We start from the raw sequence: 25,644 nt of genomic DNA on the forward strand, positions 1-25,644 counted from the left end.
GAGATAGGGAACTTGATCTAACACATTTTCTAGAACTGCACAAATCATCCCATGCAGCTGATCTTCTTTTCTTCTTACTTCCTACCGAGCTGAGCTAATTTCATTGCAGAGTTCATGGAAAAAACATTCCGAGAATGTAAACAGGATTTTAAAACCTTAGGTCAATACTTAGGTCTTATATATGTATTATATTTCTTAGGAATACTTAGTTGCACAGTGAAACACATCTTTTAAGGGTCACATGCTATTTTCCTTGATCTGAAAGCTTACTCTTTTTACTTTGCCTTCCAGCTCTCATGAAGTACCACATTCTAAACACCCTCCAGTGTTCCGAGGCTATCATGGGAGGAGCAGTCTTTGAAACCCTGGAAGGAAACACAATTGAGATAGGATGTGATGGTGACAGCATAACAGTAAATGGAATCAAAATGGTGAACAAAAAAGATATTGTGACAAATAATGGTGTTATCCATTTGATTGATCAGGTGCTGATTCCTGATTCTGGTGAGCTACTGTCTCATATTCTTCTTCCTGCTATCATTTACCAATTATGATGCCTCAAGAGTAAGTCCATGGAAAAGAAATGTGTACTATAAGGAATGGTGCATGTAGCACAAACACAAAACTAACAATGAGCTGAGTACAAAATAGGTAGTCATGAATACTGAACTCTGGCTTTCCAGAGTTTCTAATACCTAATATTTATAAAGATTATTACAGTGCCAACGTTTTTACTGAAAACAGAAGGGAGGATATAACCAAATGGTTACTTTTGGGTAAATGGAAGAGCTATGGCACTCACAAGAGCAGGGAGACAAGAGGCAAGCAATAGAGAATTAAAGAAAACTGCAAAGCAAGAAGTCAGAAAGCTATTTTGCCAGTACAGCAAATAGCTTATGGAAGACAGCCAAGAACTGATTTACTAATTTCATGATGGTGGTAATAACAGTGATGACATTGTTCGAATGGTGATGGTTTATTTTACAGCCAAACAAGTTATTGAGCTGGCTGGAAATCAGCAAACCACTTTCACCGACCTTGTGGCCCAATTAGGCTTGGCGTCTGCTCTGAGGCCAGATGGAGAATACACTTTACTGGCACCTGTGAATAACGCATTTTCTGGTATGTACTAGACACTGTCATTCCTACTCTTTCTTCCCCTACACACTTTTTTCCTTCACCATGGTTATTTTGAATTAAGAAATAATAGATATTTTGTGAGGTGTTGATTAATTTCTTCACTAGTTACACATACAATGTATTAGTCTATGCAGTCTCTATTAAAATGTCCTTCACTTCAAAACATTTCATTATAATAGATAATAGTCTACAGGAAGTGAAATTTTGTGATAAGGGGTCTTCAATTATTCTGCGAACCTGATCATATTTCCAGCACACGTAATGGATATATTAATGTCTTAGAAAAATAAATCTGATTTGTTTATTTAATAACAACATAATAATACTTAGGAATACAGAGGTACATCTTAAAACTCAAAATTTGTAAGTAAGGTGTCAAATTATAAATAAATAAGAACAAGAGAATATGATACACTTCCATATTATGAAGTGAACTGGTATTACAAGTATTTGACCTAGTAGCTGCTATACAAGGACTGTGTTTAGATTGATGCAGCCTGCCACTTTTTCCAGAAAAAATGACTTCACAAAGACATATTTAAATTGTTAGGCAAAATTTAGCAATTAAAAAATAAATATCACCTTTTTAAAGTTTTTCCAAATACTAAATTGTGACATAGAAAATTACTAACAAGAAAATTCAAATTCCTAGAAATGCTGTTTTTCCTCTTTGTAATAATAATGCCCATGCATGGTGACATCAGCCCACCTTTAAGAGGTTATGTTCTCTCTCCAGCAATAAAAATAAATTTACAAATGATTCATCAATAGTTTTCACACCACTAATGAACATCAAATTCTCAGAGAAAACCTTGGCCAGCCTTAGAGTTTGTTTGTCAATGATGGTATAAAACCATGGAGCCCTCACAGAGATGAAACCCATTGTTTGGACTGCTTGGAATCATGTTGTAGTCATTTGATGAAATAACTCATAGAATTTCTAATTGGTGCATAGAATTCCTAGCTTTCGGCATGTAGTCAACTCATATACTATATATTAAGTGTAGGATCCATAAGGTTTACAGTATTAGGAATTATCCATTGTCATGATTTTCTCTTACACGAGTAACTTCAATGCTTTCTAAATGAAATAACGCTCTTTTTGTAATGAATTTTCTTACAGATGATACTCTGAGCATGGATCAGCGTCTTCTTAAATTAATTCTGCAGAATCACATATTGAAAGTAAAAGTTGGCCTTAATGAGCTTTACAATGGACAACAACTTGAGACCATTGGAGGCAAACAGCTCAGAGTTTTTGTGTACCGCACAGTAAGTGAATCGGAACAAGATAAAATATCCACACTGGCCTAAACGTCAAATGACATGCCCTTGTCAAAGATTGTTCTTATAACATATGTTCCTCAGAATTTTATTGATGTGGTTTTAATCGTAAATATTCACAGGAAGATCAGGCAACTGAGTAGCTTGCTTGAAAAGGCTTCGAGGAAAGTACACACAAAAATGCTATGTATTAATAATTCTGATAATTTGCACTTGTTTCATTATAAATAACCTTTTCTAAAGCATTATTTCAGTTCCATAAATCACTAAAACTCCTTTAAAATAGGCTTTTGCTTTATAGAGGACCGTACTTTACTGTTTACAAGGTAATTTTTGTATCAAGTCGAATGTTTAGGATGATCTTTTACTGCATGATCCCCATTCAGCAACTGAATCTCCTTTGAATGACCTTCAGGGTAAACTTTTACAGGCACATAAGGATTTCTATAAAATGGTTCTAATGTGCTGTCTCTGAGGGATAATTTCTAGAAAATACTGCCTATCAAAATTACAGTGCTACTAGTGGTGCAGTTCAGCTTCTGTCCAGGCAACCTTGCAGCTACAGCTAAAAGCATTACCCAGAAGCGAATATGACACACAGCACCGTGCACCATCGTTCCACAAGGCCAAGACACACATTTTAAATGATGCAGAAAATGTGCTGCATTCTAAATGATACATATGTAAATATTATATTTGTTCAAAAATGCTACAGATTAGTAATTTGACTTATAATTGACAGGGTCTTACAGTCAAGATAACATAGTAAATATTTATGAAGATCACAAGAGGCAGTAAAGTCATGAAACTTTATTATTAAAGAAGGTCTTAAAACATTAAAGGGTGCAAGTTTACTAAAGAGGGTCTGTAAGAATGATTAGAACCTGGAGAGGAATGACAGCAAATGTAGAAGTGGAATTATATGGAATTTTTGTTACTTACTGGCAAAACCACCTGCCCTACACATGGGGTAGCTTGTCTAGGAAAAACATAGCTGAATAAGAAGAGTGAGGTCAGGACTTCCTTGGTGGCGCAGTGGTTAAGAATCCGCCTGCCAATGCAGGGGACACTGGTTCAAGCCCTGGTGCAGGAAGATCCCACATGCTGCGGGGCAACTAAGCCTGCATACCACAACTACTGAGCCTGTACTCTAGAGCCTGCGAGCAACAAATACTGAGCCTATGTGCCACAACTACTGAAGCCCGCGCGCCTAGAGCCCCGTGCTCCTCAATAAGAGAAGCCCCCGCAATGAGAAGCCTGCGCACCACAACAAAGAGTAGCTGCCACACGCCACAACTAGAGAAAGCCTGCACGCAACAACAAAGACCCAACACAACCAAACAAATAAATAAACAAATAAATCTTTTTAAAAAAAGAAGAGTGAGGTCAGATTGTATAAGCCCTTGAAAACAGAGGAGAGAAACTGTTCTCTCTGGTATTAGAAGTCAGGTAACCTCTTAGAAGAGCCCACTGAGAAATTTAATTACATAGCTTCTTCCACATACAGAATTTCAAGTAAGGAAATAGACAGCTGTACCATCCTTTTCTTTGCTAGGCTGTCTGCATTGAAAATTCATGCATGGTGAGAGGAAGCAAGCAAGGAAGGAATGGTGCCATCCACATATTCCGAGAGATCATCAAACCAGCAGAGAAATCCCTCCATGAAAAACTGAAACAAGATAAGCGCTTCAGGTAAGCTTCCTAGCTTTGCCTCCACAAGAGAATAAGAGTTTTCGGCATAGTTTTCTTTCATAGTAAGTATTCCCAAATGCATTCACTATTCAGGATTGCTGCGAACAGAATTTAGAATAAGAAGTCTGTACAAATGATTTTAAAATTAAAATATGTTCTTAACACTGTTTTTCTTCCTGGTGTAGCATTATATGATACGGTGAGTAAAAAACAGCAAACAAACAAACAAAAATCAATCTAATAGACTGAACTGCTCCTTGCAAATTTTTTTATAATTAAGTTTTTAAAAAATGATAGTATATACTAGCAAAAACCATTTTGCAGAATATTAAATGAACAAATGCTTCTATTTTGTTATAAAGTGTGACTTCGTCGTGTCACGGGGCTAAACAGGTTTTAGGAAATGTAAAAACCGTATGTATATTTAAATAATTTCCCCCATGACAAACCTTTAACGGTAAATTGCATTTGAAAGATATGAAAATGTATGACCCATGTTCTCATGCTTCCACATACAGGGATTCTGTTGTAGTCCATGTGTGGCAGGAAGGCTTACCTAGATTAAATCTAATAAAATGAACCTGTGTCCTTCCTGCCTAGCATCTTCCTCAGCCTACTGGAAGCTGCAGACTTGAAAGAGCTCCTGACACAGCCTGGAGATTGGACTTTATTCGTGCCAACCAATGATGCCTTTAAGGGAATGACTAATGAGGAAAAGGAAATTCTGATTCGTGAGTAGAAGTGAACACCAGATTTATTTGCCCCTTGATTTCAGGATCTCATTTCTTCCTCAAGCGTTCCTGCCCAGATGTCAGCCCCCCAAAATGCCCCCTTTCTCATATTCATGGCTAGCCTTCATCTCCTTTCATTCCACTTAGAATATATAGAGGGTCACTCGTAAATGTTCTCAATTAACTACTTACCGTCATGTTCTTGGGCTAGATGTGGCTATTAAAGGCCACACGTTTAGGTGGCAAGGAAGGAAACAGTCACAATTTCAAGAAAAATTTGATTTTTTTTCTCCCAGTAAGTTGGGTAATATTTTGATTGAAATAATTGAAGATACTGCATGTTTTGACCTAGCATTGATATCACCTTGAGAGAACAATGACATTATGAGAAATTACAGTGTGGAAAAAATAAAGACAAAGGAATCTTTTTCTCCTTAGTTTTCATAGTAGCAAAATGTCAAAATATAAGACATGTTATTAAATAACTACATATTTTACCCTAGGGGACAAAAATGCTCTTCAAAACATCATCCTTTATCACCTGACACCAGGAGTTTTCATTGGAAAGGGATTTGAACCTGGTGTTACTAACATTTTAAAGACCACACAAGGAAGCAAAATCTATCTGAAAGGAGTAAGTTCTCTAGAATGAATCTATGATAGTGTTAATCCCTTATTCAATTATCTTAATGTTCATATTTCACCAAATTTCCCCTTGACATTATCTTCTGTTTTACTAGGTGAATGATACACTTCTGGTAAATGAATTGAAATCAAAAGAGTCTGACATCATGACAACAAATGGTGTCATTCACGTTGTAGATAAACTCCTCTATCCAGCAGGTTGGTAATTATTGAACTGATTAGTTAAAAAATAAATCTTTTTCAACAGAAACCTTGATTTTTATTTCATCCATTCTTACAATATTCATTTAACATTCCTCTTCACAGACACACCTGTTGGAAATGATCAGCTGCTGGAAATACTTAATAAACTGATCAAATACATCCAGATTAAGGTACAGATATTATTGCATGTGTTTCTAATGTGTTGAGCAGACACTGCAGGTTAACATAAGAAACTAGAAATGTATACATTAATAAGTAGATGTACACTGGGCTTGCATTGTTCTTTTTTGATTATACACCACTGGCACCATTTCTGCATAGTTTTATTCAAGGAAAATCTAATAAAAGCTACTTGGGGCCAAGTAGTCAAGTGTTATGAGAAATACTAAGCTGAATCAGTTATGGCCCTTTATTGAAAATGTTTATAGTCCAGCAGGGAAGATAAGACATGTAGATAAAAAACTATAATTTTTCTATCATCAAATATTTTTGCTATGGAATATAAGGGGAAGATAAAGTATTTACTAATAATAAATTGTCACTAGTCACAATAGTTAAAGGCAAAGGAATATTTTGGGATAAATATTGGGTTGAATATTGGTAGGGTTAAAGTACCAGACAATATATGAAGTATTATTTAATGAGCATTTAATTTGGGATTCACTATTCTATAATTTTTAAAACTCTGAGTAACAAATCCAACCATTTTATGCCATCTTGCCCAATAGCAGGAAATTGGAAGATGATTTACATGAAGAGTTCATTTTTACTAAATGTAATGCTAGTTTCACTTCTTTACTTTAGTGAGACTTAAAAATTATGGTGCCAAGATTTTGTTAATACGACCACTACATTTCATGTTACTAAATATAAATATTTATTTTCAGTTTGTTCGTGGTAGCACCTTCAAAGAAATCCCCATAACTGTCTACAGTAAGTACATAACGAATATTTGTCATATATAAGTGGCAAGATGTAAAAAAAGAGAAAAACAATTTTCTTTGTATTTAGAGAGATGATTGAAAATCTGGTATTTAGAATTCCAAATAATGGCAAATCTCATCCCACTTGGAACAGGGTTTGAGGTCTGGATGAGACATCTCAGCCTTTGCTATAGACTTCAATTCCAATGAACCACTTCCTCACTCATCTGCTAACTTGATATAATTATATAACTGCTAGCATGACAAAGAGGCAAGGGGGAAAAGACATACAACCATACAAAGAGGACAGATAGCTGAAAGGCACTCGAGAGCTATCTGAAAATTCAAATATGTGGACACTGCTGAAAGATTTGTAGTTCATCCCACTCTTAAGACCTCAGCTGTCTAAGGGCAGGCTGTCAGAGAGTTCTAATGTTTGTGGGCTGGTGGTTCAAAAACTCTCCCCATCCAAAACTGGATGAAGGAACAAAAAATTCTCAGGTGATAAACCTAGAGTTTCTAGATTCCAAGGTTCTTTTATTCCTGACTCTACCAGATTATCAAAATTAAACCTCTATTTCTTAACAATGGTAAAAGGTATTTGATTTTCATAAGTGTAACTCGTAGTATTTCTTAGTCAATGTGGCTTTTTCCTCCTTTGTTTTTTTTCCTCTCTTCTATTGCAGCTTTCAAAGCAGAAGTTCTTTTCATTTTGTTTTGACTCTACAATTCAACACTCAAAATGTATCAGTAGCTAAAGCATTGCTTCAATTCCCACATTTACCCTGGCAGGAGTTATTCTATTTTATACCATGGGCATCCTGTCATGTAATTAAGAAACTTTTCCTTAAGATTTACACTAGATATGGAAAAGGAGTAAAGATGAAGTAAGGAGCAAAACAAAATGTCTGCTGCTCTTACTGATTTCAATTATGTAATAATAACATAAACAATCCTAGTATCAGGCCAGCTCAGCACTGTTTAAAGATTTAGTTGGAACAGTTAGAATTCAACATGGTTTAAATTCCAGTATGGAAGTATACAATCTTGTTAAAGATATATTTTATGAAAAATTAAAGAATGCTTATGGGCTCTATTCATCAGAAATGCTATGTCATCTTTCTCCACTAAAAATGTGTATCTGTGACAGACGACACAGTTGACTAATGGCACCTAGAATCTCAGAAGAAATTACAATTCCATCTACACAGCAGACTTCACTGAATTTTTAGTTAAAAAATATATTAAAACAAAAAGAAAAACAATGTGAATCTGCACCACATTTCTTTAATTTTCCTACTTTATCCATGAGAAGTCCACCACTTCCTATATATGTCAATGCAATATTTTGCTTACAATAAGCCAAAATATTATAATTGCTTTATTTCCCTCTACTTAAATTGGATCCTTACTCACAGAAAACAAGCTACATTTTATGAAATTATGCAAGTCTCATGAAACTTGCCTACCTACTCGCAGCTCTTAAAAGAGCTCTGAGATTTACATTCTGATGTGGAATGTTTCTTTAACCCCTCTCCAACGTGTATGCTGTTATTTGGAAGCATAGTTCAAATAGAGGTTGAGACTAATTAAACCAAAGATTCCATTTTCATGTTCTTTATTGACTTGTCTCTAAAATTTCTTTAATTTTCTTACTATGTATTATTCTTGTCCCCCAAATACCATACATTTTAAATTATATGGGGGGGGGGGTGAAATGCTCTTTAGTATGTGTTGTCAAATATATGACATTTGAGGTGGAAAGAAATAAAATCAGTATTTAATCCTCAGCCCGTGACCTGTCAAAACTATTTCTGTCTTCAGGAAAGCAAGCTTGAAACAAAACTAGGAACAAAATAAACATGCAAAACTTCTAGTTCCTTAACATGAAGTGAAAATTTAAGCTAAAAGTAATTAACCCATTCTGATAGTAGTGGCAGAGACCTCTGTGGATTTGACCTTCATGGAAAGGTTGCTCTGTGGCCAGGCCACCTATGGAATCAGTAATTGGACACAAAGATTTGACATTATTCCGTGTTTCATAATTTGATATCTCAGTATGTAAAATCTGAAATAACAAACACATAGTCACAATTAAGCTCTAGAACCCAAATTAATTCAAAGAGTTGACACAGATAAACATCCCAGAAACCTGAAATGAGACTGTGACAGAAATCCAACTGTGCTAACATCTCGCCTCTAATGTGTCAACACAATCTGTTATAATTGCACAGATAGCTTTAGTGCTTTACCCAATGAATCCATCTTTTAAGGCTCTAATTAGAAATGATAAAAAGCCAGTAGCTCTGGTGTCTGGCTCCAGAGGTACACTTCCATTTAATGTATACAACCAAGAGCTGACCAAATAGTTGGCTGCTATTTTAAATATATTTTGCACCTTATTATTTCAGTTGGGTGGATGACATACATTCAAAATACATAGCTTTCAGTATAAAAATGATGGTAATCATAAAGCTGAAAATTAAAGCCATTTTATCCTGTAACAAATATTTAAATACATGATCATATCATATTTGTTGCATAGAGCTCATGTCTGGCTGGCTGAAATCCATTTTTACTTTTAAGTATTCTGAACTATTTTTTTGTATTTTCCTTTCTGTGTCACTGTTATCAAATGCATGAAAAATATTTTGTCTTTTTTCTTTCAATGTCTTCTAATTTAAAAAGAATCCAACAATGCAATTTAAGATATGAATTGCATAAAATTAATCATGTTTATTTGTCTTTGTTGCTATGCAGCCAATATTTTTCAAGAAAGTACAAAAGAAGGTAAAGAGCTTTAGTGGTACAGTTCAAAGTTATAGATTTCTAGATAGAATTCCTCATTAAGCAAGTATTTATTTCACTGGAGCAAATCCAAGTCACTGGACTTCAGAGTTCATCATCTGGACATGAGAAGATACTAGATAATTGCCATGAATATTTCGTGTGTCTGACTGCCTGAACTTATTACCACATCTGATACCTCAGTACCCAACAAAGACCCCCAAAAAAGACAATTTTGTTCAGTTTGTTTTTATATAAACATCATTTATGTTCCACTTTCTATACTTTCAGCAACTAAAATTATAACCAAAGTTGTGGAACCAAAAATTAAAGTGATTGAAGGCAGTCTTCAGCCTATTATCAAAACGGAAGGTAAAAATCAATGTTATAACATGGTTCCTTAAAAATCCATTATAATAGACTGATTTCTATGAATGTATCTACATTCTTTTTGAAACTAACATGCTAAATATTTCTATATCAATAGCATGCTCATTTAACAGCAGAATGCAGAATGCAAGTTATTTAGCAGAGTAGATGCTGCATTCCTAATACTTTCAGTACATTTGCTTGTATTTGATTTCATTTGAATTTAAATTCGCCATTGCCTTAGCACTAGTACCCAGATACTCACTAAACAAATAAATCTTGTGCTTTTTTTCCTGCACCTAGACTCTTTCAGAGAGTATACTCTTTATAGCTCTGTTTCCAGTCTCCCCGTGTAAATCTCTTTTATTCTGTTACAAGGTGTTCCAAAAAGTGCAGGCATTTTTTATTCAACAACCTAAGAGAGCACAGAAGCTGTACATTGAAGAAAGCTTTTAAAATTTACATCCACACACGATATATTTTTTAATTAAACCACCAGAAACAGAGGAAATAAGTAGTTGGTTCAGTGAGTCAAAACCTTAGAATCCTTAATTCCAGCCCTGAATTTGTAAATATATATATATGTATATATATAAAACATATTCTTATATGTATGCACATATAAAATACATTAAATAGGTATAAATACTTATCTCCCGATGTTTCAGATTAGAACATTAAATAAAGTCACTTTTCTCTCTACCCCTACTGTCTGTGTTAGCCAACTCTCTGACGCCCCCTTCATTTCACATATTTTAATTACTTCCAAAGGATCAGACCTTAAGAATTTTTTATTTCCATGTCTAAGCATCTTTTAGTATATGTGCTGCCGAAGCGAGCACCATGTCTAAGTATCTTAATGTGGTGGCTGGCCACAGAAAAAAGACCAGGTTATCTTCATTATTCTGTAAGAAGAATAAAAACAGTCTCCCAGAAAAGGAATAGATGATGTCCTCATTTGAATCTCAAGAAAACTATTATTGTATTTACCTTTGATTTGGGTATTTCTTCTCATTTTATGAATTGAGATGGCAACTTCTTCAATACTTTTGATTCCTCTAAAAGTGAGTCATTACTTAAAACTTAGACATTGGAAGTATGTATATAAAAATGTATTTCCTAGCTAGTTAGTTATCTATATTTTTATACATTCTTGAGACTTAAAATTGAGGTAATTGGAATCTGTGCTTTAAAAAAAAATACTCTACCTATTGTCATTTGAGCATTTAATTGCCCTTATATAGTGATGAAGAGACTTCGGTGCTTTAAGAAGAAGTTAAATCTCAGAAATTTTTGTTGAGAAAATGTTTCTTGATCGTTTTAATGAAAAATGATAAAATGGCCCTTGATTTTTAAATTTTTTACTCTTTTTAAAAAATTAGATTCCCTAAAATTTTGTGTAATCACTCGTACACAGCTTCTATAGTAGACCACATTCACATATACTACTTTTATTTTCAAAGATTCTTCTCTTTTCTTTTGAGCTTCTTCGTTCAGCCCATTTATCTTCCCAATCTTTGGAAGCAGGATTCTACTATGTTACTTTTCTTCAATTAGGAAAACAATGGAGCATCCACTCTATTTGGGCTCTTCTTATGAAGGGAACTAAGATGAAAAATGGGATCATGTCACCTATGTTATGCATTAACAACTCTTCAGTTAAAAAATTTGGAAGTTTTACTTTGTGTAACATGAGAGAGACAAATATTTACCTTGGCATCCATTGATAACTGTCTAGTTCTAGGATTACTGTTGACATTTCCCTCTCACTGTTTGAAATTTTGCTGATTCATTGATAACTCTTGAATTCCTACTAAATAAGTTAGACTCCAAGACACAATTTTAAGATGTTTCTTATAAAAGGTACTTCACCAAATTTTAGAATTAGTAATAAATCAATTGAAATTCAATTCAGCAAATACTTATTGAGCACCTGTGGAGCTGGGTACTCTCCTAGGTGCCCGCTGGGAGTAAATATGAAAAAAATTTTTTGGAGGGTAGTAAATCCCTGCCCCTGTAGAACTTAAAGATGGAGGATGTTTCTGAAATTCCAGTTAAGGCTCTTCTAAAGAAATGTTTGTTGGGATATTTTATTAACTCACTTCCTGTTTTTAAACTCCTTAGCTGTTCTTCCCTTTTGAAGTTTCCACACCTTAAAACCTTGGCCTTACGTTTTGACACTCAGTGTCCCTTGACCCCATAGATCAAACATTATGGTGTGAAATACTAACTGTTTGAATGAACTGTACTCTTGTGTTCATTATTTTAGATTATCCTAGACTATATAATTCTGGGTAGTGGTGTACATTGACAATTTCTGAACAACCAAATAAACCCTCTCAAAGATAAGCAAATATAGTTACATTCAACTGTTAAAGGGTGTTACAGTATGAGTTAAATGTACTGAACTTCTCTAAAAACAGTCTTGATTAACTAATGTAGTAATCAGCTTTCTAACATTCAAAATGATTTTCTCTGGGAGCAAAATCATTTTGCAAGTCAAATGCAACACTTACCTTTTGCATTTGAAGGACTGTTTAACTATTAATTAGTAAATATTTGTATCGTTCACATATCAAAGGTAAGTACTAAAATCCTTTTTCCCATAAAACCTGAAATTCGTATTTTAAAGGTAGGCATAAAGTTGGACTTTTTTGATGTTCAGTCTTATCCCATTAGATAAAAAATGTGAGATACTGAGTGGTTAAAATGTAAATTAAAAATTTAATAAGAAAAGAGTAATAGACAATATCTATATGGTAAAGTAAGATCTACACTATCATTAGAGCAACTGAAATTTTACAGAATATAGTCACTATAATATTTTGTGTGATCACACTTTACAAGTATGAGTAAATGGATCAACTTAACATCAATTTAAATGCTAAAGCAAATGAAAGTTATTTCAGTAGCACACCATTAGACTGAGTCATCTTTCCTCATAAATACTGCTTAATTTGAAGACAATGGGAACTGTTTAAAAGCAATTTCATAAAGCCTGAAACCACTTTGACATTTGAGCAACGCCAAATGTTGAAATAAATTTCCTGTTCTGGTAAGTTTAAAGGACTGCATTAACATGATGATTTGTCTCCTAAAACAATGCCTCAGGACCCACAATAACAAAGGTCAAAATTGAAGGCGAACCTGAATTCAGACTGATTAAAGAAGGTGAAACAGTAACTGAAGTGATCCATGGAGGTGCGTTCTGTATGTTTCCTGTGGCCTGGTTAGAGTAACTGTGAACATTTTGAAACAGTGTTTGTTTAAATATATACCTGATGTTTTCTCTTGGACTTTTGTTTTTTATAAATTGTGGGAAAACTTTCCTCAGTTATGGTTTCTTATTAGGCAACCAATTAAAACATAGTTTACCTTTTAATGGGTCTAGTTGGAATTAATTTAACCATTAAGTCACCAGTTCCAACAAAATTGTCATTACTCTGCATATACAAGGATGACTATGAAATATAATGAAAACAATCATGTCAATACGAAAGAACATATTGGACTTAGAGGAAAGAATGGTCGTTCTATAAGACTGACTAATAAGCCACTGCTATGACTTAGTCAATAGCCACAATTAGAAGATTTCCATTCTAATTCCCTGGATTCTCCCTAAACACTCATTCCAAAGTCGAGACAAGTATGACATGGAGTATTAGCTTGCTAGTTGGCTCTCTCTTTTCCCCAAGATTCAGGGCATAACTACGACCTTTTAGACCTCTGTTATCTGAATTTATTTGAGATATGTCCCCCAAATGATTAAGATTGAATTCTAAACGGTATTGCTATGAGAAATACATTCAGTCATTAAAATGTCTAGCTTATGGCCATTTAGACACCAAAAGGGGACAAATTAAATGTATTTTTCTTCCCCTATTTCAGAGCCAATTATTAAAAAATACACCAAAATCATTGATGGAGTGCCTGTGGAAATAACTGAAAAAGAGACAAGAGAAGAACGAATCATTACAGGTAATTTTTAATTCCATACATGGAACTATGTCTGGATTATAAAGAGCAAACCATATTTAATCCTAAAATATCTCTATAAGAATCATTAAAGAAACTAAGTCATTTTCATGGTGTTTACTGAAGTTGCTTCATTTCTTTTTTGGTAGAAATAATACTAATCCTAAATATGTAATCTGTGTTTTCCTCTGAATTGGAAATTTGGGGACAAATCTAAAAGCATATATTTTTATTATGAATATGCATGTGTATTACATAATACACTATCTTCACTTTGCTATTTATTAATGAGTTACTAAATCCTAGAAGAAAAATCATTCCCTCCTTCAATTTTCCATTAATTTTAAGGTCTACATACATGTCTATACACCAAAATAATATGGAAGTGTGTATAAAATAATTGATCAGTAATTTCAGTAAACCTCTGTGTCAGTCTCCCACTAATGAATTAGCCTAAATTTCTGAATTCAGCTATTTTATATGTATTTGGGAATTTCCTGGCTGTCTACGTAAACAAGCAATAAGTAACTATGGCCCAAGCCACTTATGTAAATAAAGTTTTATTGGAACACAGTGTGACCATTTACACAATGTCTATGGCTATTTTCACGCTACAGGGACAAAGCTGAGTAGCTGCGATACAGATCACATAACCCATAAAGTCTAAATTACTTACTATCAGACCCTTACAGAGGAAGTTTGCCTACCTTCGTTTCAGATCCATTTTTTTTTTTGGTCTTTCCTTTAGGTCCTGAAATAAAATACACTAGGATTTCAACTAGTGGCGGAGAAACAGAAGAAACTCTGAAGAAACTGTTGCAAGAAGGTCAGTAGGTCTAGAAAAATAAGAATGTGACTTTCCTTAAGCTATCTATATCAGAGTCTAAAATAATCCTTGAGGCCTTTTACATTTTCTACTCTATCTCATTCCTTTGTCTTAGTTCCATACCAACACCAGAAAAAAGTCCAAGGATAGGGAATGAAATTCAAATGATAGTCATATAGATTGTTTTGTTCTGTATTTGTTACATAGTGTTCAACAGCTTTATAAGAAAATTGGCTTTTCAAAAGAGAGCACTAAAAACCGAGAAAGAACCAAGTGTTGGTCTGGAATTCATTGTTGGGCAGATGCCATTATATATCACATCAAGTCTCCTGCCTTTTTATTACATAAACCGATTTCTGCTATAAACATGTATCCTCTCAGAGGTCACCAAGGTCACCAAATTCATTGAAGGTGGTGATGGTCATTTATTTGAAGATGAAGAAATTAAAAGACTGCTTCAGGGAGGTTAGTAAAAGGGAAACAACTAACCCGCTTAACAGGTTCTGATAACTAAGTTCTTTAGCTTTTTAAAGACTGAGCATTCAGGTTTTGTTTTTTTTTATTTAAATTAGATTGAAAAAGACAACGTCTTGTCTGTCTTAATAGATTGATTGGGTCAATGGTGGTTAATGTAAGAGTTATAAAGAAAGAATTACTAGCTTAAACAGTCTTTAAAAAGTTCAATGGGGAGCAATGAATATTTTTTTGCTTTGATACTGACAATTGTAAGGATATTTTTAGTGTGTGAAAGGGGGATACTTTTAAAACTGGTAGTTATTTAAAGAAGCCCAAATTGAAATACATTTTATATTTTAAAAAATGTATTCACTGCCCCCACAACAATAATAAAAGGCATGTTTATAAATTTTTTAAGTGCATAGATCTAGTAAAAATAATTGCATTTAGTAGTTTTATTTTCCATACATACTTGAGAATGAGTTATCTGTTTCCTCTAACAGTTTGAGTAATAATCTATACTTGGAGCTGTAAATTATTTTGCATACGAAATTAATTTTAATATTTAAAATATGGAATGTTCTTTCTCTATGGCGTTAAAAGGACCTACTTTTAAAAGGAAAGAAGAAAAAAAAAAGAATTCAAAATCTTACACAAACTCTCAATGGTAATTACTCAAAGAAATAGTAAATGTTAATAAAGTATAATTCGGGTAATTGGTATTTGAATAAATTAATTTCTAGTTCATTTTCTTAACAATAAAATAATTTAAGAGAAATTGTTTTAGAGAAATAAGTATTTAAATTATCTAGAAAAATCAAATATGCTCTTTGAAATATACTGTGAATTGAGAAAAACTAAATTGAAGTTTAGTGTTTATCCAAAGTATGGTCCCAATGGCTTTTATGCTTAAAGTTTTAAAAATTGTAGTACTATGTTCAAGAAGTTGTAAATTCTCTTGGGACCATATATGTTTTTGGCAATTATCGTTTCCTTATTCTTTATTGTTATATAGGCAGAATCTCTTATATAGTATGGATACTGTTCAGCTGTAGTAAAAATAAATAATTTTTATTGAACAAATGATTGAATTTCCCCTCAACAGAAAAATATGTGTCTGAAAGACACAAGATTTCCTTTCAGACTGCAGGGGATGTGACCCTCCCAAGCCACAACAGAACCAGTTTCCTGTAAGATCTAACACAGAATTTACTCACCTACCCCAAATGCTTAACACTCTACCATAAAAAGATAGGGATTTGAGGGAAGAGGTGAAGACATTATGAAAATTAAGTTGAATTCTCTTTTTTCTTCAGTCCTTGCCATAGTAAGCAGCTTGGTAGAATGGCAGTGCTTTTTAGAGAATGAACCAATTAGTAGCTGCTCTTGTATATATTGCTTTAATTTATTTAGGCTTAAACTTCAGGTAAGTCTGTTTTCCTCTCCTTCAATAAGCCCCCGTTAACAAGTCCATTATAAACAATGAACTAAGTACTAAAGAATAACTTAGGCCAAGAGGAGATAATACCTATTACAAGAGTAAGATATTCTAATTTTAGTTAATAGAATCCTCCTTTAATTCTGGTAAATGTTCATCCCAAAGGCTGATTCCTTTAGTTCCCAGTATTTGATTTCTCTACATATTTATAAAGCATCAGTTTTGTCAATGCCACAGCATACACTTTTATCAGAACTTTTCCAAGGTGGTTTTCTTCCTCATAAGAAAGACAATATAAGCAGTATAGTTACTAATATCTGGACATTAACTGGACATTCTAGTTTTCTTTTTTCCAGCCCTGTAAAACCATTGGGTCAACACTGAGTAACAAGTGTCCTCTTGTCTAGATCCCATGAGACCGATTTACAAAGAAGCTGGTGTGAATAAAGATTATGTCATGCAAGACTGGCTTTTTTATTTCTTTAAGAGTATTGATCATTTAGTACATTTCAATAAATTGAGTGTCTTCCTCGATCATTTAGATCTTGATTATTAACATGGCTAAGTGGTCAATTTGGTACTAATGATTTGTCATTGAAACACTTCAGACCCCTTAACTAAAAATTCTTCTCATAAAATATGTAGAGTTTTTCACTCTTAGATAGAACTACATTTACTGAAACTACTAAAGTAATTAAGGGAGAATAGCAGAATAGTACGCTATGGAAAAAGGAACAACAACAAAAAGTTATTTGGGAAGGTTTTGACAAATCTGCCAATATAACATGTAAAGATTTATGGCTTCCGCAGAGAACAGAGGATCAGGTTGTAGGTCTGGCTTCCAATCTGGGCTCCAACTTGAACTAACTTAAGTGTTATAAATTGATGCTTTTCTGCCTTGCTATCTTAATCTGAAAAGTGGGGGCAGTAATGTTTCCTACATATAAAAGAATCAATATACGAAAAGCACTTGGAATAATGTTCATCGCATATAAGTTCTCAGTGAGGTTAGCTACTATCAGGATCATAGTCAATTAATGCTAACATGGTCAACAAAGTAATATTTTACACTCTAAATTTCCAAAGTCATAACCGTGAAAAAATGCAAAAATCTTGCAAATAATTGGGCTGAAGCACTTTGCATGTTTCAAGAAACATATGGTGGAGAGGAGTGTTTTTGTGGGATCCTTCAGGTGACTGATTTATCTTGCCACATTTAGCTTCTCTAAACAGGACCTAATACAAGTGTCATTCAGTTAGAGATGGCAGAGCGCCACTGAGAGTAAATCTGGTTTTCTGCACGTTAATCAAGCTTTGCTTCCAGAGATGCTTTTTTGCTACAATGAACACTTCTTATTTTGATTTTATCATAGCCAAATAGTAATGAATTAACACTAGTTAATTAGATATGCATTAATTGGATGCTGCCAAATTTATAAAAGAAAATTCAAGTGTAAGTGTTTGTTTTGGAAACTAATGTTGAAATCTTGTTTTAAATTGCATAAGTGCTCTTTGGAATTTAATAAATCCATTATAAATAATGTTCTTATTCACTCATTAAAGATTGGATCCATTTTTTCTTCGCAGTATTTTATAAGCCATTTTTTGTGACCAAGTAAACCTGAAGTTAAAAAAAGTATACCAATTGGAGCATATTCGTAACTCAGAATTTTCTATCTCACATAAACTTTCCCCCACTATCCAATCTAATGAGGTTTTCTATAGTTCTGTATTTTATTATAGTATTAGTGTCGTGTGATAAATGGTTATGTATCCTATATTCTGGGGGGAAAAAAGACATGTTGGAAATGTGCTATGTAGACAGAAACAGAATTCTTTAAAAAATGCTTAAGGTTTCTTTCCCTTTTTAAAAAACTTAATATTATACAGCCAAAAATACTGTTTGGTGATAGTTTCATGTCTTACTTTCTATGAGATTTCAGAGAATTGAAAAATACATATATATATATATATATATATAATAGAAAATTTTTGACTTCATTTTGAATATAGATGATATATAAAAATCAAGAAGTCAAAATCTGGAGAAAAAAAAGGAATGTAAGCAGACAAACGAAGTCGCTATAGGAACCACATAATGTCCAACAACAGAGTGAAAATGTGAGTTTAGGTTGACCAAGTGATCTTGTCAGAGAGTTAAAAGAAAAATGAGGAATTGGGAAATATTTTGCAACTATGACAACAGAAAAACTGCATTGTTATGAAACACTTAAAATTCTAAAATATGAAAATTTTATTATTTTTAACTAGCTAATTTTTAAACGGTCTTATAGGATTGGAGTGTGTTGGCACACACTTCCTGAATTGCTTATTGGTATACTTCCAGAGTTATCAGGCCAATGCTATTTTGTTGTCTTTGTGTATTATAAGTTAATCACAAATTAATGTACAATGAGAATTTTACAGAGGCAGAAGTCTGATACATCACAAATAGGAATGACTGGAAAAAAATGAGTGGATATCTCTCGGAAGATACTTCTGCTAAACTTTATAGAATGTTAGACATCCTTTCATCATAAAGTGATGCTTTTTATAAAACGGGTGAAAAAGTCATGTAAGTCACTTACTCCATGCAAAAATGGAACGTCATCTGGGGCTCCACATACCATAATAAAGCAACATGTTTTGCAAATAGTAAACACTCATTATGAATATGGAAAACAAATGTCTGTTTCTACTCCAAAAGAAAATCTGCATGTTTACTTAAAACTTTATATTTTTCTGCTCAATTACAGTTTCCTGATTTATGTTAGCCACAATATCAAAGTATTTTTAACTACAACTATTTAATTTCAGACACACCTGTGAGGAAGATACAAGCCAACAAAAGAGTTCAAGGTAAATATATTGACCATGGTAATCTGCATATATGACATCTTTTGTTATGTTAAGACAAACCAAAGAAAAGGAGAGTATTTTAATATATTTTATTTTGAGCAAAGTATTTTGATGATAATGAATCAGAAAAGAAATCTCTCAAGTTATTCACTATTAATAAAACATAAGAAAAACAAATGTTAAGGGAAAGACAATTATACTCATGTAAACTGCTAGATGTATTAAACCACTGAGGTAGACTCAAGTAGAGTTAATTTGAAAAAAAATCCTTGAATACCAGAGTCAAGCAAAAATAGGTAGCAGGTAGACCTGAACTCTGTGAAACTATTATTTAAGATGAGGCTACAGTTTGAGACAAAGATAAATTCAAAACTGGATGTACTGTACACATATAGAAAATGATTAATGTACATATGTACAAAATTTTGATACAATGTGTAGGTTATATACATGTATATATCATCCATGCACCATAATTTTCTTTATAACTTTTTATGTGCTTTTTCTAATCTTCCACTTAGGTTACCTTACATTCTGATACATTCAAAAATCAAAGATTTCCCTTGTGGAACTTAGAATAAAATACATGTTTGGAATTCCTAAGGTAATTACATGCTAATAGTCAAAAGAAGTTGCAAGGCTTATAAATGCATTATAGGCATATCTGATTTTAACACAGTCTTTGAAACTAAAGGGTGAAAATTATGCAAATAGTTTTTAACTAAAGGCTTTATCATGGATTTCTTCTAAACATGCAAATTAATCCAAATTTTCTAAGGAACTAAAGTTATCACTTTAAATTTTTTTCATATAACTTTGATCAAAAGATGACTTGGTTTCATTATCATAGAAAGGATATATTATCAAGAAAACATAATCTAACATTTATTATAATAAGAAATGGTGGCCTTTTATAGATAGTTATGCATAAAATATATTATTTTTAAACACTATACTTTCATCACATTTACAAACTATATGCTCTCCCTTCTTCCTAATTAGGATCTAGAAGACGATCAAGGGAAGATCGTCCTCAGTGAAAATCCAGATGGCAGACAACAAAGTTTATACCACCTGATCTTAAAGGAAAAATATGAGAGCCACTTTGACGTGAAGAAAATGAAGCACCAACACAAAAAAAATGCAATATTGAACAATTCTGAATACAAATATAATTTTTTTTTCTGAATGAGAAACATGAGGGAAATTGTGGGTTTAGCCTCCTGTGGGATGGAATTTGAGAAACACATAACACCTTACAGGCTTTTGACATTAACAGTTCTGGCTAACTTTGGAATCCATGAGAGAAAAATCCTTGTCACTGGATTCATTACAATTCAAATCTCAGAGCAGTGAGCTGTTATCCCGTTGAGAAGATTGAACCTTGAATTTATATAATGGATAGATAAAACGCATGCAAGGAGTTACCTCTCCATGGGAAATGGATAGATAAAATGGGTGCTCAGTATTAAAAATAATAATAACAAAACCAAAACTTTTACATCAAAAAGCTTTGCACATTTGTAATACAATGTGGGTTTACCAGCAAATTATGTTATTTCTACAAATAATTTTGTACTCTTGAAATGTTTGTCCTATGCTTCTTGCAATACATATTTTTATCTCAAACATTTCAATAAATCAATTTTTCAGGTATAAAAAGAATTACTTCAAATTGGGTAATTAAAAAAACTCAAGGTTTAAGTTAATAAGAGGTTTGGACTTGGGAACAGGACTTTATACCTCTTCTTTTGTTTTTATAACAAATACTCATTAAAAGAAATTGAATGAATTTAGTGTTTTTTGAATTTTTAAAACTATTATGATATATAAATCATTACATAATGAAGCAATAATTAAACATCAACTGAGTACATAACATAACCCTGGAACTGTGCTAAGTTGTGAGGATTCAAAAGATGACTCAGACAAATATTGTCCTCAAAGGGTAAAAAGACAAATCAATAATCCACAATGTACCATGGGCTAACAGAAGAATAAACAGCAGTACAAGAGCACAAATACCTCAATTAATTATTCCTAGGCTTTGGCTATTACAGAAGGAGCCAAAGAGATGCCCTTAACAAAGACTTGAAGTAACACAAGAGTCCATTGCATGACAAAGGAGGGGAAGAAAAATATTTGTTTGCTGAGAATTATAAAGAGAGCAGTTTGGTCTACTCAGACTTCAACAAATGTCATCCTTCTCTTGGACTAGAGATCAGAGCAGACAGGGACTAGAATCCATACTGCTGAGAAACTGACTTGTGATAGCGTGATAAATTACACTGCGCACTGAAAGTTGGTCATTGAGAGAGTTTAAAACTGAGGAAGAGTAAACTTAAGATACCTCCTGGATTGGAGGCTTAGTACTCGAGTAATAATAGAGGATTTGGAAAGATTTCAGGTAGCTGAAAAGCATGGGTTCTTTGAGGAGCAACCGAGGTAAGGAAGTGGGATATGAAGTTCTAATGGTGCCGATGACAGAGAAAGTGCTGGAGAGACTGGGTGTCCCAGGATGCTTTCTAGTCTGGACCATGGCGAGATTTATTTCTAGCACTTAGAGCCCTTACCAAGAAACCAAGTGTCCTACCAACTCAGTACGCGTGTAGAGACTCTTTGGACTTCGATTTCAACTGGACAGAATGTGACTGTGATTTAACCAAAATGATTCAAAGGAGGTGGTTATGGAAGGTGGTGCTAGTGGAATATTCGAAACTATTATCAATGCAAATGGCTACTCCAAACAGATGGCATGTTGTTAGCAACCTTCTGGAAGATCACAGGTTGACTGCATAGAACAAAGAGTATGGATTCACTCATTTAGCTCCCTTCATAGTTTGCTCTTGATGATGAGCCAGGTGTTGCAAAGTCTGACTTTGAACATGGTCATCATGGGCCGTAGGGATGAAGTTGAGGTCTTTTTAAAGACTGTTAACTTTAAGTTTTAAAGCCCTGTTTTGTTTTGGGGTTTTTTTTGTTAGTTTGTTTTTTGTACCATAGAAGAGAAAAATCAGTATTTGCTACGCATACAAAAACTCTAGCATACCTCTCTGGTAAAGGACCAGCCAAGTGGTACATGTAAATATATTTAAAGATAAAATTTAAAGAGAAATTATTAATAAAATAGAAGTAAATTAAACAATACAAGTAAAATGAAATAAAGATTAACATATATGAAAATAAATAATTTAAAACCACAAAAAAAGAATTTAAAATATAGATGGATGGATAGATAAAGTAAATAAATAAATATCCTACTGGGACACTTTCTACAAATTGAAGCTTCAGTGTAGTATGTACTTTTCCATACAATATTTATTCCTTTAAAAATTCTGAAGAGTTTTATTATCTCCAGTTCTATATGAAAAACATGAGGCTCAGTGAAATTACATCACTTTTGTTACGTCTTTTGCACTGCACTCTTAAATCAGGCCATCAGTTTACCACATACTCATTGCCCAACAAGCACAAACTTGAGTATAAAAAACACATTTGTTTTTTGAAATTGTGCTTACTCTGTACTACTTGATTTCAGCTCTTTTTCTAACCATGCTCTGCATAAGTGGCATTGAATTTAAGGCTGAATTTTAAAATAAGCCCTTCTAGTTAATCCTGATGAACAAGGTCCTCCATCCTAACTTTGAGAAATATTGCTTTATGGAGATTGCTGTTGAGATCACAGTATCCAAGCAACCACTGATCTACTTTCTGTCACTATGGATAACAGCATTTTCTAGACCTTTATATAAATTGAATCATACAGTAAGCATGGCTTCTTTGTCTGGTTTTCCTTTCTCTTGGATTAATATATAGTAGTGGAATGGCAGGACCAGAGGAAAGGTTTACAACTAAAGTTTTAGGAAACTGCCAAACCATACTCCAAAGGAGTTCTATTGTTTTTCATTCCCACCATAAGTATATGAGAGTTCCAGTTTCTCTTGTCAACATTTGCTATGGGCACTCTTTTTAATTTTAGCTATTCTAGTAGGTGTGTAGTGACATCTCATTGTGATTTTAATGTGCATTTCCCTAATGTATGTTTTTCATCTGCTTATTCGGCAATTGTATATCTTCTTTGATGAAGTAAGTATCTGCTCAAACTTTTGCCAATTATAATTTTTTTTAACAAATATTACTATTGAGTTTTGAGAATTCCTTATATATCATGAATACAAGTCCTTCATCAGCTATATAAAGTGCAAATATCTTCTCCCAGATTGTCTTTTCACTCTCTTAGCCTTGTTTTTGAAGATACCAATGACTACTTTATCCTTTTTTTTTTCTTTTATGGATTGTATTTCTGGTGTTATATCTAAGAAATCTTTTATTAACCAAAGGTCATAAAAATTTTCTGATACTTTTTCTTTTAGACATTTTATTAGATTTAGGCTTTACATTGAGATATACGATCTGTTTTGAATTACTTTTTGTTTATGGTGAAAGGTTTGAATCAAGGTTCTTTTTTTCTATAGATAGCCAATTATCCCAGCACCCATTTTCTGAAAAGACTATCCTTTGTCTGCTGATTTGCTTTTATACCTTTGTTAAAATTCCAGATATTTGTGGATATATTTCTGTTTTTCTTTCTCTTCTGTTCCATTAATCTATTTGTCTATCTTAGTTGAAATGTCACACTGACTGCATTAAAGTAGGTTTAAAATAGATCAAGAAATCAGGTGGGGTTAGTACTCCAACTTTGTTTACATTTTTCAAAGTTGTTTTGGCTATTTTAAGTTTTTACATTTCTAGATGAATTTTTTAATCATTTTGGCAATTCCTACCAAAAAAAAAAAAAGAAAGAAAGAGATATCTGTTGGACTTTTTACTGAAATTGTGTTGAATTTACGGATCAACTTGGGGATAAGCAAAATCTTCACAATATTGAGTCTCTAAAACATGAACAAAATATATCTCTCAGTTTATACAGGTCTTCCTTAATTGCCTCACCAATGTTCTATCATTTTAAGTGTGCAGATCTTACACATCTTTTGTAGATTCTCCTTAAGTACTTGATATTTTTGATGGTATTATAAATGACTTTTTTATTTTGATTACTGATTGCTTATTTTCTATGTATTCATCTTGTATTCTGCAACCATGTTAAACTCCTTTATTAGTTCTAGTGACTTTTTGTAGATTACATCATATTTTCTACCTTGACAATCACGTCTGCAAATAAAGACAATTTTACTTTTTCCTTTGCAAGCTGAATGCCTTTGATATTTTCTTGCCTTATTTCACTGATTGATGTTGAATAGTAGTAATGTAGAAGTGGCAGGAGTGGGCATTTTTTTGCTTCATGATATTAGAGGGAAAACATTCATTCATTCTTTTAGCTATGAGTACAATGTTTAGTTTGATTTAAGCAATACTGCTTTTTCATAGACATCCATTATCAGGTTGAAGAAAGTGACTTCTATTTCAAGTTCGCCCAAAATTTTTTATTAAAAACAAACGTTGAATTTTACCAAATGCTTTTTCAGCATCTGTTGAGATGATCATGTGGGTTTTTTTCCGTTTTTCAATATGGTGATTTGCATGGATTTAATTTTGAATGTTAAATCCTTCATTCCATTCATCTCATTCATTCTGGGGTGTTCTGCTCTGTCATGATATGTTCAACTTATGAAAATTTTAAGAATTTTGACATGTATGTTCATGAGGGATATTGGTCTATGGTTTTCTTTTATTGTAATCTCTTTGGCTGAGTTTGGTAACATGATAATGTAGGCCTCACAGGATGAGTTGGGAAGAATTCTCTTCAGTTTTTAGAAAGTGTTTTGTGTAGAACTGATCATTTTTTCCTCCTTATATATTTGATAGAATTCAGCAGTGAAGTCATCAAGGCTTGCAGTTTTCTTTAAAGAAAGAACTTAACTACAAATCCAATTTCTCTAATAGATACAAGACTACTCAGATTATTTATTTTTTCTTGAGAGAGATTTGCTGGCTTATGTCTTTCAAGGAACTTGTTCATTTTACACAATTTTGAAATTTATTGGCACGTTGGTCAAAATATTCCATTATTATTCCATTATTATCCTTTAAATGTCTTCAGTGTTGCCACCTCATTCGTGCCCAGTTCTGGAAATTTGTGTCTTCTCTCTTTTTCTCCTAACCAATCTAGCTAGCCAGTGATCAATTTTATTGATTTACTCAAACAAGATTTTGGTTTCATATGTTTGTCTGTATTGTGTTCCTGTTTTCTCTTTCCCTCTTTTCCATTCTTATCTTTATTATCGTCTTTCTTCTGCTTCATCTGATTTTAGTATGATCCTGATTTTCTAGTTTCTTAAGATAGAAGCTGAAGTC

At 33.1% G+C, this 25,644-nt stretch overlaps 1 protein-coding gene and 1 long non-coding RNA gene across 5 annotated transcripts in view; one reads left to right on the top strand and one right to left on the bottom strand.

Moving 5' to 3' along the window:
• Positions 1 to 406, bottom strand: part of LOC130835524 (uncharacterized) — a 35,832-nt gene extending 35,426 nt beyond the window's left edge. Inside the window, exon 1 of the long non-coding RNA XR_009048972.1 lies at positions 271 to 406. This is a non-coding gene — a long non-coding RNA (uncharacterized LOC130835524). The remainder of the gene's footprint in view (positions 1 to 270) is intronic.
• Positions 1 to 21,121, top strand: part of POSTN (periostin) — a 32,907-nt gene extending 11,786 nt beyond the window's left edge. Inside the window, exons 8-23 of one of the 4 annotated variants that reach the window (XM_057707112.1) lie at positions 292 to 504; positions 988 to 1,122; positions 2,264 to 2,412; positions 3,980 to 4,116; positions 4,717 to 4,847; positions 5,351 to 5,481; positions 5,588 to 5,690; positions 5,799 to 5,866; positions 6,584 to 6,629; positions 9,698 to 9,778; positions 12,887 to 12,976; positions 13,664 to 13,753; positions 14,499 to 14,576; positions 14,958 to 15,041; positions 19,288 to 19,329; positions 20,332 to 21,121. In XM_057707112.1, coding sequence (XP_057563095.1) covers positions 292 to 504; positions 988 to 1,122; positions 2,264 to 2,412; positions 3,980 to 4,116; positions 4,717 to 4,847; positions 5,351 to 5,481; positions 5,588 to 5,690; positions 5,799 to 5,866; positions 6,584 to 6,629; positions 9,698 to 9,778; positions 12,887 to 12,976; positions 13,664 to 13,753; positions 14,499 to 14,576; positions 14,958 to 15,041; positions 19,288 to 19,329; positions 20,332 to 20,369 — 1,616 coding nt within the window. In that variant the 3' untranslated portion in view covers positions 20,370 to 21,121. The remainder of the gene's footprint in view (positions 1 to 291; positions 505 to 987; positions 1,123 to 2,263; positions 2,413 to 3,979; positions 4,117 to 4,716; positions 4,848 to 5,350; positions 5,482 to 5,587; positions 5,691 to 5,798; positions 5,867 to 6,583; positions 6,630 to 9,697; positions 9,779 to 12,886; positions 12,977 to 13,663; positions 13,754 to 14,498; positions 14,577 to 14,957; positions 15,042 to 19,287; positions 19,330 to 20,331) is intronic. The other 3 variants (XM_057707114.1, XM_057707113.1, XM_057707115.1) reach the window with 3 other exon arrangements.
• The last annotated feature ends 4,523 nt before the right edge of the window (positions 21,122 to 25,644 follow it).

Source organism: Hippopotamus amphibius, chromosome 14, assembly GCF_030028045.1.
Source record: "Hippopotamus amphibius kiboko isolate mHipAmp2 chromosome 14, mHipAmp2.hap2, whole genome shotgun sequence".
In the NCBI taxonomy this organism is placed as follows: Eukaryota; Metazoa; Chordata; class Mammalia; order Artiodactyla; family Hippopotamidae; genus Hippopotamus; species Hippopotamus amphibius.